This window comes from Salvia miltiorrhiza, chromosome 2 (genome assembly GCF_028751815.1).
Source record: "Salvia miltiorrhiza cultivar Shanhuang (shh) chromosome 2, IMPLAD_Smil_shh, whole genome shotgun sequence".
NCBI classification, from domain to species: Eukaryota; Viridiplantae; Streptophyta; class Magnoliopsida; order Lamiales; family Lamiaceae; genus Salvia; species Salvia miltiorrhiza.
Genome location: NC_080388.1, coordinates 55542024 through 55560613, shown reverse-complemented (window position 1 = coordinate 55560613; position 18590 = coordinate 55542024). Strand labels below are relative to the sequence as shown.

General features: G+C 34.6%; 2 protein-coding genes across 2 annotated transcripts; one reads left to right on the top strand and one right to left on the bottom strand.

Annotated features, from left to right (window-relative positions):
• Positions 1-5371: 5371 nt before the first annotated feature.
• On the bottom strand, positions 5372-9574 carry LOC131010407 (putative pentatricopeptide repeat-containing protein At1g19290). The gene is made up of 3 exons (XM_057937909.1): positions 6564-9574; positions 6328-6419; positions 5372-5759 (listed from the first exon to the last, which is right to left on the bottom strand). Exons 1-2 carry the CDS (start codon positions 9154-9156, stop codon positions 6388-6390), a joined length of 2625 nt encoding a protein of 874 aa, XP_057793892.1. The 5' UTR covers positions 9157-9574; the 3' UTR covers positions 5372-5759; positions 6328-6387.
• A 4957-nt stretch (positions 9575-14531) lies between these two features.
• Positions 14532-15680, top strand: LOC131010408 (elongation of fatty acids protein 3-like). The gene has a single exon (XM_057937910.1). The coding sequence runs from the start codon at positions 14645-14647 to the stop codon at positions 15488-15490; it is 846 nt and encodes a 281-aa protein (XP_057793893.1). The 5' UTR covers positions 14532-14644; the 3' UTR covers positions 15491-15680.
• Positions 15681-18590: the final 2910 nt, after the last annotated feature.

Sequence of the window (18590 nt, the reverse complement as noted above, 5' to 3'; positions counted from 1 at the left end):
TTCGGCTTAATCGATTGATATTTTTTATTATCGTAACATAATTAAGAAAACACATGCATTAACTTCTAACTTTATTTGAAGGTTCTTATTGTCGAACCCTCATTGCAAGTTTTTTTTGGCTATGTAACTGTAATAGTCTTCTCTAATAATAACATCTAAATTAAATGGCCAAAAATGATTTATATATATAAATGTATTAATAAACTTAAATCGAAAATAGTTGTAAAATAAATAGTCTCTCATAATTTAGTTTGTTAAAGCTGCAATTAATGATGGGGAAAAAAGTGCGAAGATGGGCTGGCCATATGAAAAATCCTGCATGGGTAGATAAAGGTTTGGCCATGGAGCCTCAAGGTGGTCGCGAATGGCAGCTCGGTGGGGCCCATACCCATATTCCTATTAGTAGACTTCTGAAGAAAATATTACCAAAACGTTCCGTGCATGGCTGCGCTGAATTATTTTTCGTTGGAAGGTTGAACGACAAATACTCCCTTCGTCCCACGAAACATGACACAGTTTTTTTTTGTCTGTCTCACGAAACATGACATGTTTTTAAAAATAACAAAAAATTTACATTTTATTCGCATTTTCACTTTTTCACCTACCGCACTTAACACAAAAAATACCAATTTCTTAATTCTCGTGCCGAAAAGAACTGTATCATGTTTCATGGGACGGAGGGAGTAGTAATATTCCGGGTATTGAGTTTGAGGATGCTCGCACGGTAAAAAAATATTAATTAAGCTCTAATTATATATTTATAAACTCTAATAAATCCATAATGAAAAAAAAAAAAAAAAATTAAGGGTTGCAGCATATCCGCACCATGGCAGCCGTTTTTGTCGTTAATTGAGGTGTTGCATGATATTGGTTAACACTAGTGCTCGATTAATTTTCTAAGTGCTTGGAGCATTAATATTATTAATACCGAATTATTGATGCGATTTCCCTAAATCTCAATATTTGTCGGCAGGTTTTATCAATTGCCATCTAATATGGAATCTTGATATAAATCATATATACTGCATGCATCGAGGGCTCGTTTGCTATGAATAATAAATGTGAGATAGATATTTATAACACTTTAATATGTTGTTTGCTTCATAAATCAAAAAAATTTATAAATTAATGGCCCGTTATCTGTTATCCATATTTTTTGGATTATGTATCACACCTGAGAGATGTGATAGTGTAATACATTTTTTATACATATATCTCACCAAACATGATATTAATATCTAAGAAAATATTTCCTCCGTCCCAACTTTTACTATTCATTTGAGAGTGACACGAATTTTAATAAAGTGGTTGAGTGTGTTGTGAGTAGAATAAAAGTCCCACTTTTTATATGGGTGTTAAAATAATTAAAGTGGAGCAAGAGTCTCACCTACTTTTACTAAAAATAAAAATAGATACTAAAATGTGGGACGATCAAAAAAAAAAAATTGGATACTAAAAGCTAGGACGGAGGAATAATATAATTATTTTTGAAGCCTAGAACAATATAATCGTATCACATTGATCGTGATTTTTGGTTAATCCTACATGTCAATTATAAAAGAAATGATGAAATATTCACAAACACAAAATCTTGGGTACACCTGGGTGTACCGTACAACCGGGTTGACCCGTACCCAAAATAGTGTTATTTATATGAGTTGGGTCAGGATATGGGTTCAAATCAGAGTGCGGGTCAAAGTTTAAGTGAAGATGTGATCCGGTTGTACGGTACACCCGGGTGTACCCAAGACCACCTCATTCACAAATATCTCATGCAGTTTCATCATTAAGCTCATTCACAAAACCTTAGATTGCAATACAAACACAGATCATAAAAATCCGGCCAATCATAATTACTTAATTTACAGCGCATAAGTTATTTTGTCATTGTTATTTATTGAGAGAGAGAGAGAGAGAGAGAGAGCATCCATATTTCATAAACAAAAACTTGTGTACATCCAATGCATCAATCAACCCCAATTAAAGTTCAGGAATTCTCAACTAGAGAACCTACCAGTTTTATTAATCTCTAATTAAATTTTAAGTAGAATAAATGCATCGTATATTTTGATGTATTTAGTGTGCATAGCCAATGAGTTGTTAAGTCAAAATATTGAAATCTATGTTCAAACTGTGAAAGTGAAGGCGTGTGTCTATATATATACAAACACAAATACTCCAATATTGCAAGTTGAGTTGTCAGACAGGGGAAAAGTACGGAGGCCGAGTACGTACCGCGTTTTACTCCTTTTATTTTTATTCAAATAATATTGACAAAACACACGCCTTAAATTTTTATTCTCCGCATTTAAAAAAAGTTAGGTTTGTTGAAAAATCTTCATCTGAATTGATATTTCTTCTAACATATATTGACATATAACAGAGGTTGATAATAATGCTTCATCAAACTTCGACTTTCATCTCGTGAAATATATGGGTTTTTGTATTCTTTTTTCTTTCGTCATGTCAAAGAATACTCGACTTTTGCTTTGTTTGCACATTCAACTTTGCAGTCTTGGGAATTTTCCAAAAATGACAGTGCAACATCCTCTGTTCAAAATTTTCATTTTTTTTTTAATTGTTGAATGAATCCATCTCTCCCTATCAGTATTAATTATCAAGCGAATCCTATTGCACATTTATATTTTATCTTCTATTGTATGTAGTGATGAATGTCATGTGTTATCTAGGAAAATATATACGTAAAAGTACCAAGTTTAACTAGTGAAAATATGGAAAAGATATCTGGATATAATATTCGTATTCCAAGCTCGATTAATTCATCCAGGAGTCTTCTTTAGCCTTTTTTCTTTCTTCCTTTTTTCTTTTACCTTTTTCACATTGTTTAAAAAATAGTAGTAATAATAATTAAATCAACTGACAAAAGTCGTCCTATAAACTTGCTGTTAAACTTACATATGCTAGACACGTTTGAAGGGGACATGTTCATAAGTATAAACAAAACGTAATTAATCGTCTCCTCGAATAAAAAAAAAGAAAAGAAAAAAGAATAGATAAAGATTATATTGAAATTCAAATATTTAAAAAAATCATTTTGTTTCCAAAGAGAAACGTAGCATAAACATGTTTTCTACTTGTTGACCAACCGGAATTCACTAATTAAACAATGTTTTCTAATAAATGATATATTTATATTTTATTTAAAATTCAGTAATCTAATTAATTAAATGGAAATTTAACTGCAACAAAGTATTTCCAACACACAAGAACAAGACGGAAAAATTATTAATCAAATAAAACGGTTATGAAGCACATTAGTACATCTACCCGGATAATAAATCATAGTAATTGAGAATTAGTAAACTCTAATTATGAATTAACTAATCCTAGGTGGATGAACCCTAATCACCAGTACAAATTAGTTTTTAGTAAAAGATATTGACATAATAATTACAGTTTTATATCTTGAACACAAAGTTCAATAACTTTTTACTTCTTTTTTCTAACCAAAACCTTCTTTTCAGAACGATTTCAAATAGTTTTTTAAAAATTACGTGACTGCGATTTCGAACACATGACATCATTGACATATATGGTCTTTAGAGCATTCATGCCTCAAGAGTCCCTATAGGAACTCTAAGAAGGTATACTTCATTAAAGAGTCCCTCCTCCACACCCATAAGCTCTAAAAATTTCATTTTCATTTCATTCAAAATAACCTCTTCAATTTTAAAATCGAATATTTCATTAAATTTAAAATTTCACATTACATTAATTAAAATAAAATACAATAGTAAAAAAACTATAATAATTAAAATAAAATTACATTAATTTAATTATGACTGGGACCAAATCGAGCCAAAATATGTTCGATTAAATCTGAGTTGAGAAATTTGAGAATAAAAAAATAAAAAGAAAAAATAGCCGTTGCAAATGACTAAACTAAAAAAATAATTAAAATCGACTGAAAAAAAATCCGCTTATTCAAACAAATTGAAAGTTTTCATTTTTTTTTAATATGTCGCGTGCATAGCATGCATCTAATAGCTCAGCCAATGGATCGGGCACAAGGACAAGAGTCGGGCATCGAGCTGCACGGCGCGACAACACACAAGGGACGTGAAGGGCGGGGCTTGAGGCGCATAGAAGAGCCCCGCTACGGGTGCTCTAAGAAATTAACTACTCTCTCACTTAGCTAACACATATACACTTTTTGACAAGTTTTTATCTCATTATACAATTAACTTACATAATTTATACTCGCTTCGTCTCACAAAAACATATTTTTTTTTGTCATTTTGGGTCATCTCACAAAAACATGAACATTTCTATTTTTGTATACTATCACACCACAATCATTTTATTTTATTTTTTTCTCTAATTTACATAAAGTGGGACCATTTTGCACTCACAATACACTATCTAACATTTCTTAAAATTCGTGTCACTTACAAATGTTTATGATTTTGTAAAACGAGATACCAACTATCTTGATACATTTCTTTATATTGCAATTTTTTTTTTCTTTTATTCACATTTTCATTTTTTCATCTACTACACTTAACACATTAAATACTAGTTTCTTAAATTTGTACCCAACATTTTTGTCTCAAGATAATTGTGACGAAGAGAATAATTTTAAAAAACGAATGAAGTAATTTCTTACTCCCTACGTCCACAAAAAATGTCCCTTTTTGTCATTTTGGAATGTCCATAAAATTAGTCCTTTTCTATTTTTGGAAACTAGTATCACATAGTGGGCTCCATTCTCCACTCACAATACAATTAATTATCATTATAAATACTATTTTTAAGTGGACTCCTTTCTCTATTTACAATATAATAATTATTTTTATTAAAACTCGTGACATCCACCTTTATGATTATTTTTTGTGGACAAATAGAGTATAAAAGTACCAAAATGGAGAAATGACATATATAAGGTCGGCCTGGGGGGGAGCCAGGATAGGTGACCTCTCATGGCCCAAAATACGTGGGGCCCAAAAATACATAATTTTACTTTGAAATTATCAATTAGTTAATTATTTTAATTAGTTAGACTTTAGTACGGCCTGTCATATGATACCCTTAAAAAAATTAAGCTTAGAGAATAGTGACCATGTCCTATAAGTTACCTTTTAGATCTCTCCTTTTCACTCGGTGATCAGCAACATGAAAACATAATGGAAACCACAAATAGTGGGATGGGAAAGAAAAAGTAACATTTGAAACAGTATAGAAAAATAAGTACTAGTTCAACTAGAAAAATGGTAACAAAATAATCAAAGTGCTTCTAGTCCAGCTTTCATTTCTAACAGACTAATAGATTAATTAGTGTATCTCAGACTTTATATGAGGTGATCTTGGAGCCGCACCATGCAGCTGGGGCCCATCCCTTTTTATTGAAAAATGAGGAATAGGATTAACAAATCCTAATTGGATTAAATTAGGGCGAATACACAGATGTACACAAGTTTTTGCCATTTCATATTTGTGTAGTTGAGTTCCAACTGACTAGACTTTGGACCGAACTATGTAATACAAACCAAGGATGTATTGTATTATCAGTTTATACTGTACAACGAAGAAAAGAAGTAAGCTTGCCTTTGGCATTACACCATATACTTGTGAAACAAGGGGCATCCTGGCAGTTGGGGAAGAGAAGGCTGCTGCTGGATTCAAAGCTTTTCTACTAGTAAATTAGCCCATTTTCTCTTGTTTATCACTGTTTTCCCTTAGGATAGGGCCAGTTGCCAGTTGGTGAGCCTTGCAGAAGCTAAGTTGCATATATCAAAGACCTAATCAACGTAGAATGATTTGAGACATGTTTGGCTGAAAACCAGATAGCATAACATGTAAAAACTAAATAAGTTAGCAGTCATAAGAGCACTCCCAGCAGATCACCTAAATGCATTACTAATTCTAAATTTAGGCTAAAACAATTGAAAATGAGATAAAAAATGCATCCAGCAGATCCCCTAAATTGGATGGGGCCCACAAAAAATTTTACACCTACCTAAATTCAATCTTAAATTTACACCCACCCTAAATTTATTTTAAGCTTATAATTAATAGGACCCACACATAATTATTGTTTTTATGTAGAAAATAGGAGATCTGGTGTATGCAATTATAAAATGGAGATCCTAAAATTAAATAGGGAAGTTTTAGGGAGGAATATAGGAGCATAATTTTGGGATTTCTGCTGGGAGTGCTCTAATAGCTGAAAGAAAAACAACACTTCAATAATTAAGTGTCCAGGATGCATCATACAATATGGAAAATTCTACAACTAAAGTAAAGGTTCATGTCACGCTCACTATAAAATAGGAATAGTCCAAAATTTTAGCTTGTTATCATACTTACCTTCTCTTTCAAGAGAGACTGGCATATGAACAACATTATCTTGTAGTATCAGTCATAAGCTCAGCTCAGTGCTTCAGCAGCAACGGTAACATCTTGATAGAAAAAATTGGAGTCTTTTCAAATGTTTTAAATCATAACAACACGAAGTAAGCATGCAGGAGAAAATAGTTATTTTAGATACGAGAAAGCCAGTACATGGTATTGAAATTGGTAAAAAACTGGAAAATCCACACTACCTTCAAATGATCTGCAATGCCTAATAGAGTCCGTGGCAAGGCCCTCCTTGTGCATTTCAACTAAAAGTTTCAGGTATTCTTTCACATTTCCCTGCTGTAAGAGACTACTGAGAAATGCACAATATGTTTTGACTGAAGGAGCAACCCCTTCCTTTATCATTCTCCCCAGAAGTTTAAGGGCTTCACTGGTGCTACCTCTCTTACAACAGCCATCAATTATTATATTATAGGTGATGAGGTTCGGAACTAAACCTTTGATGTGAAGTTTATGGAAAAGCCTCAATGCACGGTCAAGGTTTCCTGATTTACATAAGCCACCTATAAGAGCATTATATATTACTATATTAGGAGAAATACCCTTTTTCAGCATCTCATCCCGTAAAAGAAAAGCTTCATCAGTGGCACCCGAGATGGAAGCGCTGTGGATAAGGGTTGAGTATGTAAACTCATCTGGAGTGAAGCCTCTTTGCGACAGATCACTGATAATTTTTTTAGCATCGTCAGTCTTTCCACTTTTGCATAAGCCAGATATAACTACGTTATATAGAATGTTGTTGGGAATGATGCATCTTTGAGCACTTTCATCGAGGGAATTTGCAACTTTCTGTGTTTCTGTCTGAAGTCTGTTGAAGTTAAAAGACTGGTAAAAATGTTTAAGGTCTGGGACAACATCTAAATCTACCATTTTCTGTACCAACATATTTGCTTCATCAGTCCGACCAAGCCTGTTTAACCCACTGATGATTGTGCTGCATATATACACATTTGGGGAAATTCCTTTGCCTCTCATCTCAAAATAAGCATCAAAAGCTTTCTTCAGGTTCCCTTCTTTACACCAACCACTTATCAGTGCTCCATAAGTAATAATATTAGGGCTCAGTGCTTTTGCATGGACCTCAGAGAGCATATTTGATACTTCATTTGATTTCTCAGCTTGGAATAATCCATGAATCAGTGAATTATACATTTCAAGCGAAGCAGGAATTCCCTCTGCATCCATGGCATCTTTAATTTTAAAAGCTCTTTTAATATCTCCAGCTCTGCAATATCCATCTATCAAGGTTCTATTGGTCATCGCATCTGGTGAACAACCCATTCCTATCATCTTTTCAAGAATTTGCTCTGCTTCAATCATCATTCCCATTTTACATAGCCCATTGAGCATTGCATTGCACAGAATAGTACTTCTTGCATAGCCCCTTGCTAAAACATGTTTCCACAATGTGAAAGCTTTATTCGAGTTTCCCTTTCTGAAAAGACCATGGAGAAGTGTACTAAATCCAACTTCATCAGGAACCAAACCTCTCTTGAGCATCATTTCCCACAACGACAAAGCATCGTTCATATCACCATACTGGCATAAACCTTTTAACAGAGTGTTGTAACTTATATTTGTTGAATGTACACCATCACTAGTCATTTGACGGCAAAGCTTAAGTGCTTCAGCAATCATCCCTCTTTTACAGTATCCATCCAATAACGTATTGTAGCTATAACCATCCGGTTTGAAATTAGCTTCAACCATACTCACTATAACACGCTCCGCTTCACGAAGTTGACCAAGTTTGCAGTACCCATTAATCAAAGAATTGAAGATGAACATATTCATTCCCAATCCCAAACTCAGCATCTCATTCTTAACTCTGTCGGCATCATCCAGTCTTCCATTACGACAATATCCATCAATTAATACACCATACACCTTTTCATCCAAAACTAATGTGAGTCCAGTCTCTCCCTTCATCTCTCTAAATATTCTATCTGCTTGATCAAGGTTCCCTATTTTACAATAACCCTTAATCAACAGTGTATAAGTTATCAAATTCTTGGAAATTCCTTGCTGACGTATTAACTCCAGCACTTTCTCCACCCCTTGCATATCCCTCTTCTCCACATACCCATTGATCAAGCTATTATAGACCACAACATTCATTTTCAATCCCATACTCTCCACGCCTACCACAAACTCCAGTGCTTTAGCAAGTCTGCCATCTTTACAGTGAGCATCCACCATTATGGCACAAGTATACACATCCGGAGCAACCCCAACTCTTATCATCTGATCATAAACACAAGAAACGGCATGAAAATCCTTGTCCTTAACTAAACAGCTCAGCAAACCATTACACGATCGCAAGCTCGGCACACGACCACATTTAGGCAAATTATCAAACATGTACAAGGCATTCTTCACCAGCCTCCTCTCCACATAAGTTTTCATCATCATATCAAAAACAGTTCCAGAAAACCTAAATTCCCTAAAAACAGCCACCAATTCATCATATATCAGAGAAACTGGAAGATGGTCCCTCTCCGCCAGCTCCACGAGACCACGTAAATACAACCGCGTTTCATCAAACATTCGGGCATTTGACAAAATATGGACGATCTTGACGTAGGATTTGAAATGAGGTCTGAAGTGATTCTCTTTGGAGGCTAGATGAAAGAAGTGAAGCGCGGCCACTGGATGAAGCTTGAGATTTTTTAGCACTGCGTCCACGAGGTGGTCGGAGAAAGTGAAAGAGAGGCTTCTGAGGGCGTCGTGACGACGGAGGATTAAGAGGCGGCTGATTTGGGAGGCAAGATTTACCATATCGTCCGCCCCTCGCGGTGGCGCACGGAAAGCCAGCAGCGGCGGAAGGTTTAAAGACGGTACAATTTACAAACACCACATAGGCGGAAAAATGGTTTAAATTTTCTAATTGAACATTTACAAAGAAAGACTAATGTGTATATAAATTCAATTAGAAGATTAAAATTGTTATCTACAGGTATAATTTTAAAAATACTGTAATATGGAATTAAAATTGTAAAATCATGTCCTCAAGAGGACACCAAGCGGTGCGACCTCCTGTATGCAGTGAGGTCTCGAATTCAAACCCAACTGCTCCCCTCCCCAACTCCCCAAAGTCAAAAAAAAATTGTAAAATCCTATTTATTACTATAGTCGGTTCTAATCCTTGAGCCAACCATGAGCCCCCAAAAGACATGTTTAATTTTTATTTTCCTCTCTCTTTACAATTCAGCAAGGGCCCCAAAACATATTTATTTCTTACAAGACCAACAAATACATATTTTTATAGTTTTAGTTTCTGTATATCTAGATATGCAACTTTACAAATGGTAGAATATATACACATATATATGATTAGATATTAATTAAATTCATGTAAATCTTATTAAATTTATTTATTCTCTTTACCTTGTTATCCTTCATTAAATCTCTACCAATTGTACACGAGGTCCGGGAATACTTGGTTTATATTTAATTAAGTAGCGTTTAGTTTTAAGAATTAACTTAGATAAATTAAAGAAATTTAGGTTTATCCACTATATACTAAGTGGATTGGAACCTTTGACAAGATGTATCATTTGAGCTCATTTTGCATGATTCATATCCAATTGAAATAATGAAATTGGAGAAATTTTAGTGACGAAAATAAGAATACTCAATTATGAATCTTATCAATCATGAAAAGTAAATCCTTTATAAATATAAGATTTTATTTTTTATTTTTCCTCGTCACAACTCTACAAATTGTACAAGAGCCCTAACAAATACATGTATTTCGACACAAAATTTATTAGATTTTTTTTTTCAATTATTTTCTGAGTTACAACTCTACAATTTGTAAAAAGGAACAAAAAAACATATGTTTTTATATTTACAGATATAAAATTTAAATCCAAAATTTAAGTTCACAAGAGACCCTAAATTCATTCAAAACACTTTGTATATAAGGGTCCTACCGCGTCACTTCTTCACGTTCAAATTCAATTGATATGTGAATGAATTTGTGGAATGATTATGGAAATCCAGACTCCATGTGAGATTTTATCAAATTTTAATCATTGGAACATGAGGAATTTATCATTTAATACTCTCTCCGTCCCACTATTAGGGCTGGTAAATCGGTGCCGGTTTTTCGGTTAAAACCGTAACCGAACCGGAAAAATCGGTTTTCGGTTAACCGAAAACCGATTTTTCCCGGTTCGGTTCGGTTATCGGTTAGTTCTCTCACTGTTAACCGGTTAATCGGTTTAACCGGTCGGTTAACCGGTTAAACCGATTAACCGGTTTTTGTTTAATTTAATTAATTTATTAAACTTGAAAAATCGGCCACATTAGGGCTTTCAAGTTTCAGCCGCTGCCGTTCCATTCCATCCATTCCACTTTCCTGTTCCATTCCACTTTCCAGGCACCGCCGCACCGGCGTTTCTCCACCCCTCCGGCCCTCCACGTTTCGGCCTTCTCTCCCCGCCTCCCACCGGCGCCGCTGCCTCTCCCACCGGCACCGGCGTCTCCCTCTCTTTCTCCGCCAGCAGGCAGCAGCAGCAGTGCAGCGCGACTCCCTTCGATTTCTCCCTCCGCCAGCGTCGCTCAATCTGCAGGCGTCGCTCCCTCCGCCAGGCAGAGGGAATCTCATCCAGCAGCGGCGCTCATCCCTTGGGTGAAGAACAGCGGTGGGTTTTCGAGGATTAAGGGTATGTTCGTGAAGAGGAGGAGGAATGATGACGAAGATGGATTTGGTGTGAAACCGAATCAAATGGATTTGGATAGATTCTGCATGTTTCCGATTGAGGAGAGAGATTTGAGTGAGACGGGGTTTATTGAACTGAAGCAACAACTCTTCTCTGCAGGAAGGAGCAGCAGAGCTTCTGATGCTAGAAATGAGAACTTTGAGATTCTTGCCGGTTTGAGAACAACTGGGAATTCTTGCACGCTTACCATGAACGAAAGGGGAATCAAGCAAGGGAGCAGAAGCACCAAGCTTTGGAAATGGATTTTTAAGCACCATTAATCGGTTAACCGGTCGAAAAACCGGTTCGGTTTTCGGTTAGAGGAATTCCTCTTAATCGGTTCCGGTTAACCGGTAAACCGGTTCGGTTATAACCGAACCGACCGGTTTACCAGCCCTACCCACTATAATTGAATCAAAACTTTTCGACACTAAAATTAAAAAGATGTAAATTGATTAAAAGTAATAGGACCTACACTTTTTCTAGGAGGTAAATTATTTCATTTATAAAAATAGTTACTTATAATGGGACAATTCAAAATGGGATACACGACACTTTTAATGGGACGGAGGGAGCAATAATTAAAAATGTTACTAACTAAAGAAATATTATTTCCATTAAGAATATCATTAATGTAAAGATAACTACAACACAAGATAATAGAGCCACCATTTTGAGAATCAAGTCTAGAAACATGATAATAGGAATTACAAATTACAAGCTTTGGGTTTTTCGAAAATATTTTGAAAAGGATTCATGGCTATGTTTTGTGGAACAAGCAGTTTGTACTATTTAAGTGGGCCGCCATATTAAAGAGGAAGTCCTACACTTGGGCTCGGGCTCGGGCTCGGGCTTGGGCTCATTGAGATTTTTTATCTCTTTCTCGTACGTGTCCAATTTAGCTTGAAGAACGAGTATATAATAAACTATTGATATATTGACCACTTAATTAAAATACTTGTTGAATGCGCGTGCATTCTAAGTGACAGGGTGATTAATATTTAAAATTAAAATAGCATATTTATTAATTAATGGGTTAATATGCAAAAACACCCCTAATGTTACCGCCCCAATTACACTAAGCCTCTAATCTAACGTTGATAGCAACTAACACCTCAAAGTTTATTAAGTACTACAATTAAACCTATAAACAAAATTTCTTTCACAAAATTTAGGCGGAAAATACTTTTCTTCTGCGTCAAACCCTAGTATCTGCGGATCTCCCTTGCATTTGGCAAGAATCTCCCATGAAAGGTATGTGCATCTCCTTCTTTATCCGGAGCTGTGTCAGATGGTGCCGTGCTCTGCCCTCGTACGCCTGCTGCTGCATCTCTCTTGACCTCCTCTCATTAATTTGCCCTTGTTCCCTCGTTCTTTGGTCTCGTCCATGACTTCTAGGCACCCTGAATATGACCTGATCCCGCACAGTACTCGATTTGGGCATAGAACATGCTTTTTTCTTGTATGCTTCGAGTACTTGCCTTTCTTGCGGAATGGAGCTTGTTTTGCCCTGTACGTGCACGCACACCTCTGTGCCCTACAATGTGCCCTCCCAAACAGGGACGGATCCAGAACTTTTTTAATACGGGGGCACAAAATAATTATAAATATTTCCTCTGTCCTAAAAAAATTTACTCTCTCACATGTTTTATTATAAACTATTCATTTCTTAAATTTGTGCCCGAACCTTATGGTCTATTGAATTAGGACAGGAGAAGTATAAAATACGTTAAATAAAATTACTCCATTTGTCCACGAAAAAAAAATCATTGTGTGCTGAACACGATTTTAATTAAATTGTTAAAGTTATTGTAAGTAGAAATGTAAAATAAATGTACAATTTTTTTTTAATAATAGTGTTAATACAAAAAGTGAAATAAATATAATTATTGGTTATAAATTGAAATAAAAGTACAATTTATAAGTAAATAAGATGTAATAATTTAAAAAGTGAAACTTATTTTTTCGTAGACAAATAAAAATAAGTATAAGTGGAACTCTTATGTGAACGAAGGGAATACTACCTAGCGTGTAATATATTAAGGATTAAGAGTTTAAAAAGTTGTTTATCTATTATGTATTTTAATATGAATTATATATATATTTGCTATAAAAAAAAATTGTGGGAGCACGTGCCCCCACACTGGTATGCATAGATCCGTCTCTGCTCCCAAACACAAACACACACACAAAAACGACTCGATATAGACCTAAAAATGCACTTAAAAGAGTACGAAAAACGGGCTCGTCAACATACTTAACTTGAAGTGGTTGAGCATGTCGAGCATTAATGCATTTACCATCTTTTCTTAATTTGCTTTACAAGCTCGACCAAGTTGACCATATTGAGCAAATTTTTCAGGACGAGCGATGTAGAACAATGATATAAAACTTTGAATCCATTAACTACAATTTAAAAAATATATTCTTAAACAATATTAATAATTAAAATTACATTAACCACTATGAAAGACCTCAACACAGCTTTCAAACTCGGGATTAAGTACAATTGGAAGAGATTAAAAAATAAAGAAGGAGCTTTCTAGGTTTAAAGAGGAATAATTTGTTGTGAAATTTGATTTTGTATTTGAATTTCAGATTATAAGGTCATGTTTCATCCTAGATTTTGTTGATTTGTTTTTTATCCATTTTAATTAGTATATAAAACAGGAAAAGTGAAGATAAAAGATAGATCATAAGTAAGAGTAACTTTTTATTTAAAAACTTGAAATACTAGTAGCTTTTTTGGAATATATCAATATACCTTTCATAATATTATTTATTAAAAATAATTTAAAATTTCGCGATTGTTACACATTTTGCAAAAATATAGCTGCAAAAATTGTGTAATAATGTATTTTACATTGTTGCACACTATTTTTGTAAAAGTGTGTAACTGCGAAGAGTCTAACAATGTAAAAATACATTTACACATTTTTCGCGACTAAATCGAAAAAAGTATGTAATAATGTATTTTATATTATTACATGATATAAGGGTATTTTGATCACAATGATTGCTATTTTCATAATTTTATTCATATAAATAATTTTTCTTTATTATACAATTTTGGCTAGAATCCATAAAAATATATGGACGCCGCTTTTTAAGTTGAAATACCATAATATCCAAAAGAAGGAATGTAGCTCTAAAGATTGGATCTCTACTCAAGTATACATGTTCCAAGAAGAATATAGCACACAAAACTTTTTCTATACCGTTCCATATCGCATACTTTGAAAAGCTCATGTGAATTCTCAAAGTCAAAACGTTTGAGCTTGAATATGCTTAGTTCTCGAAACTTTTCCACAAAAATCATGAAAAAATTAGAAAAGAAAATGTACAGAAATTCTTAAGAAGGCCAAAACATAAGTAACCTGTTGATTGGATAAACTCTAACTACTACTTTCATAAACGCCCACTAATTTCATCATTAGTGACATAGCAATTCCACATTAATCTAACTCATCAAAATCCTTATATATTAAAACCTTCGCTTTCAAATATATATATATACTGAGGAGTCATAATTAAACACAATTCAAACTACGGTCAAGAAAATGAGTCGACAATTGATCCAACAGCTGAACTTCTGGGTAGCGGAGCACCCATCCATCGTCCACTTCCGGTGGAGTCCGACGGAGTCATGGGCGGCGACGTGGTGGTTCCTGATGACCTCCATCGCGGCCTACATTGGCATCTCGAGCGCCGTCCACATCCTCCTCCGCGTGGTGGGGCGGGTGAAGCCGGTGGCGCTGGGGCCCGTGCCGGCCCTCCACAGCCTGGCCATGTCCCTCCTCTCGGCGACGATCTTCGCCGGCATGCTGAGCTCCTCGGTGGCGGAGATCCGCGACACGCGGTGGTTCTGGCAGCGGAACAAGACCCCGTTCCAGTGGCTCCTCTGCTTCCCCCTGGGCACCCGCCCCTCCGGCCGCGTCTTCTTCTGGTCCTACGTTTTCTACCTCTCCCGCTTCCTCCACATCCTCCGCACGCTCTTCGTCCTCCTCCGCCGCCCGGGGAACTTCCCGCTCTTCCAGCTCATCAACCACGCCGCTCTCATCTGTATGTCGTTTCTCTGGCTCGAGTTCTCGCAGTCGTTCCAAGTGCTGGCGATTCTGTCCATGAGCATGGTGTTCGCGCTGGTGTACGGCTACAGATTCGGCGTCGAGATGGGGCTGGGGCGGAGCGATTTCCCGTTTGTGATGCTCTGTCAGATTGCTTTGGTGGTGACGAACTCGGCGTGGCATATGGGGGTGTTGGTGCTCCATTTCTGGAAAGGCGGCTGCAACGGCATGGGCGCTTGGCTCTTCAACACCGTGCTCAACAGCTTCGTGCTTCTCTTCCTCCTCAATTCTTATGTTACAAGGTGTTTGACCCACACACACAGAGATCATCAATCCCTTTAAACCGGAACTTCAATTTCTCATGTTAAACGAGATTTACGCAACTTGTTCATATAAGATCTTGTTTTCACATGGAGAATCTATGTCCAATTAATTTGTATATTAATTCATATATTTTTATTTACATTAGATTTTGTAAATCGCTGCAGGAGAGATATAATTTCACATTGCATAGCTGCAATTTATTTATTTATTTATATTAATGCACATATTAAATTCGTAGTTTCTGTTTGGAACCGTAAACGCCCTAATAGTGTTGATGTGAAGATCGAATTTGGGGTGGAATGGATTTGTAACAAGGTTTAGCTTAGACAGTTTGAGTTTCAATTTATCAACCTATTACTCCTTTCATCCTTCCAATTTAGTCCCCTTTCACTTTTTAGTTTTTACACATATTAAAAAATACATTTAATCTTTATCTAAAAATTTCTAATTTTTATATTTTTATTTTTTATGTCCTTATTTATTATTTTCACATCTAAGTGAAACATTAAATAAGATTAGTTTAGTAAAATAATATTTTTATATAATAGTATTAAGTAAAAAAAATGAACTATCTTTTTGGGACATTCCAAAATGAAATAAGTGATTAATTTCACGGGACGAAGGAAGTATTAGCTAATAAAATTAAAATTAAATGATACAAAATAATTATATATCTTAATTAAATGGAATAAACTCTAATTAATAATCATAAAATTAAATTAAAGCATATAAAATTAACATTAAATAAAAAATATATAAAAAATAAACAAAATTGAAAATTAAAACACAAATTGGAATATCAAATATGATACAATGCTTCAATCTCAATCCCAAGAATAACATAATGAAAGTTTAGGGATTGAAAATCGAGGCAACACTCTAACGTAGCCAAAACCTTTTAGTCATAGAAAATTTCAGTCATACAAATAAAAATATGGAAATAATAACATTTCCGACTAAAATATATTTTTAGTGTGTAACAATGTAAAATATACTATTACACACTTTTTCGCTTCTAAAAAGTGTGTAATAGCGTATTTTACACTGTTACACACTTTTTTTGCAATCACACACTTTTACGTTATTACACACTTTTGTGAAAAAGTGTATAATAGTATAAAATACACTATTACAAGATTTTCGCGATTATTATACGATTTTTAAAAAAGTTTGTAACAGTGTATTTTTACACTTTCACACTTTTTCGCAATTACACACTTTACGTTACACATTTTTGCAAAAAAGTGTGTAACTGTATTAAAGATATAATTATATATTTATATTAAAAAAGGCTAATTTTTTTCATATTTTTATTTAGGTGAACACTTTTTCCTTTTTTTATACAATAAGGCCTGATTGAGCCCATTAACTCTTTAAAATCACATCTTAAATGAACATTTGAAATAGCGTGAACGTGTTTCTTGTGAAAAATCTCTTTTAGATTGTAAATTAATCAATCTATTTATTTTTCAGCACAACTTATTTAAACACGTGTCCGTAGATTCAATTTTGCAGTACATTATATAGAATGAAGAGTTAATGGTCGCTTTTACTTATTTTTAAAAATAAAAATAAAAAATACTCATTCTGTCCCGTGAAATTTGAGCAATTTCTTTTTTACACGAATTTTAAAGAATTAGTATTTTGTATGTTAAATGTGATAAGTGAAAATGTGAATAAAGAGAAAAACTTTTTTCATATAAGAAAAATGCTCAAGCTTCGCAGAACAACTCAAAAAGAAATACTGCTCAAGTTTCGTGGGACGGAGGGATTACTATATATATATATATATATATATATATATATATATATATATATTATATCCTATAAAAACTAACAATTTACTTAAATTCGCAAATTTTGTTGAAATTACGAACTTTGTTCGACATGCTCAACCAAAATAAATTGAGAATGTCGAGCATTAATGGTAAATGCACTAGCGCTTTACATGCTCGAGTATTGCGAGTTGAGTGTATCGAGCATTAGCGTATTTATGTACTCGACATGCTCGACCTTTTCAAGCCAAACATTAGGGGTAAATACATTAATGCTCAACATGTTCGATCATTGCGAGTTGAGCAATCGAACATTCTTATCAACATACTCAATCATACCGATCGAGTCCACCAATTGAGAATCAGTGCAAATTAAAAAAAAAACTCTTAAATAAGTATAATTTATATATTTTATAAAAAATAAGTATCTTTTAGATTTTATCTTTTAGAAGGGGTATTCAACACATCATCAATGTTAAATATATATTGCAAAATGTATCATATATACGCATGACTGCATATATAGTAAGAAGTTTGCAAATTATTTGGAGGGACTGCATATATAGTAAGTAGGGGTGAGCAAATCGAAATTGAACCAGTCGAATCTATTCGGACCGATGGGTTCGGTCTGAATCGAACCGGCTAAGTATATCTAGGTGGTCCAGTCCGGGTCCAATTTATAGGACCGGAAATATTTTGGATCGGTCCGGGTCTGGACCGCCCGCTCGAACCCATCAAACCCGGACCGACCCATACATTTATAAAATATAATTATTTAATTTATATATTTAATATTTATAATAATATTAATAAATTTTAATACCTTAATCCCTATTATTCTCTAGAATCTCATCCCTACCGGTAATGTATTAAATTTATATATTTAATATTTATAATAATATTAATAAAATTAAGTGCAAAACAGAGAAAAAAAATTACATTGTCGGCGGGTCGGACCTGGACCGAACCGGACCCATACCGAACCGGACCCGTTGTTCAGTTCGGTCCGGCCCCGGGTCGATCCACACCTAGAATTCGGTCAGGGTCGGTCCAACATTTCAAAAAATTCGATCCATCAAATCTGACGGGTCAGTCCGAGTCCGACCCGCTGCTCACCCCCTAATAGCAAGAAATTTGCAAATCATTAGAGGGTGTTTGCTAGCTAAGCTTATTTTAAAGAACTAATTATAAATTTAAAGAATTTATATGAAGTACGACATAAAATTACAATGCCTGCTTAATATTAATCCCCTAAACATTTGGCGTCATTATTGTATCACTTGGGTTCCGATGTTTTACAAGGAGAACTCGTAAAACTCTATTCATATACAAACAGTATAATT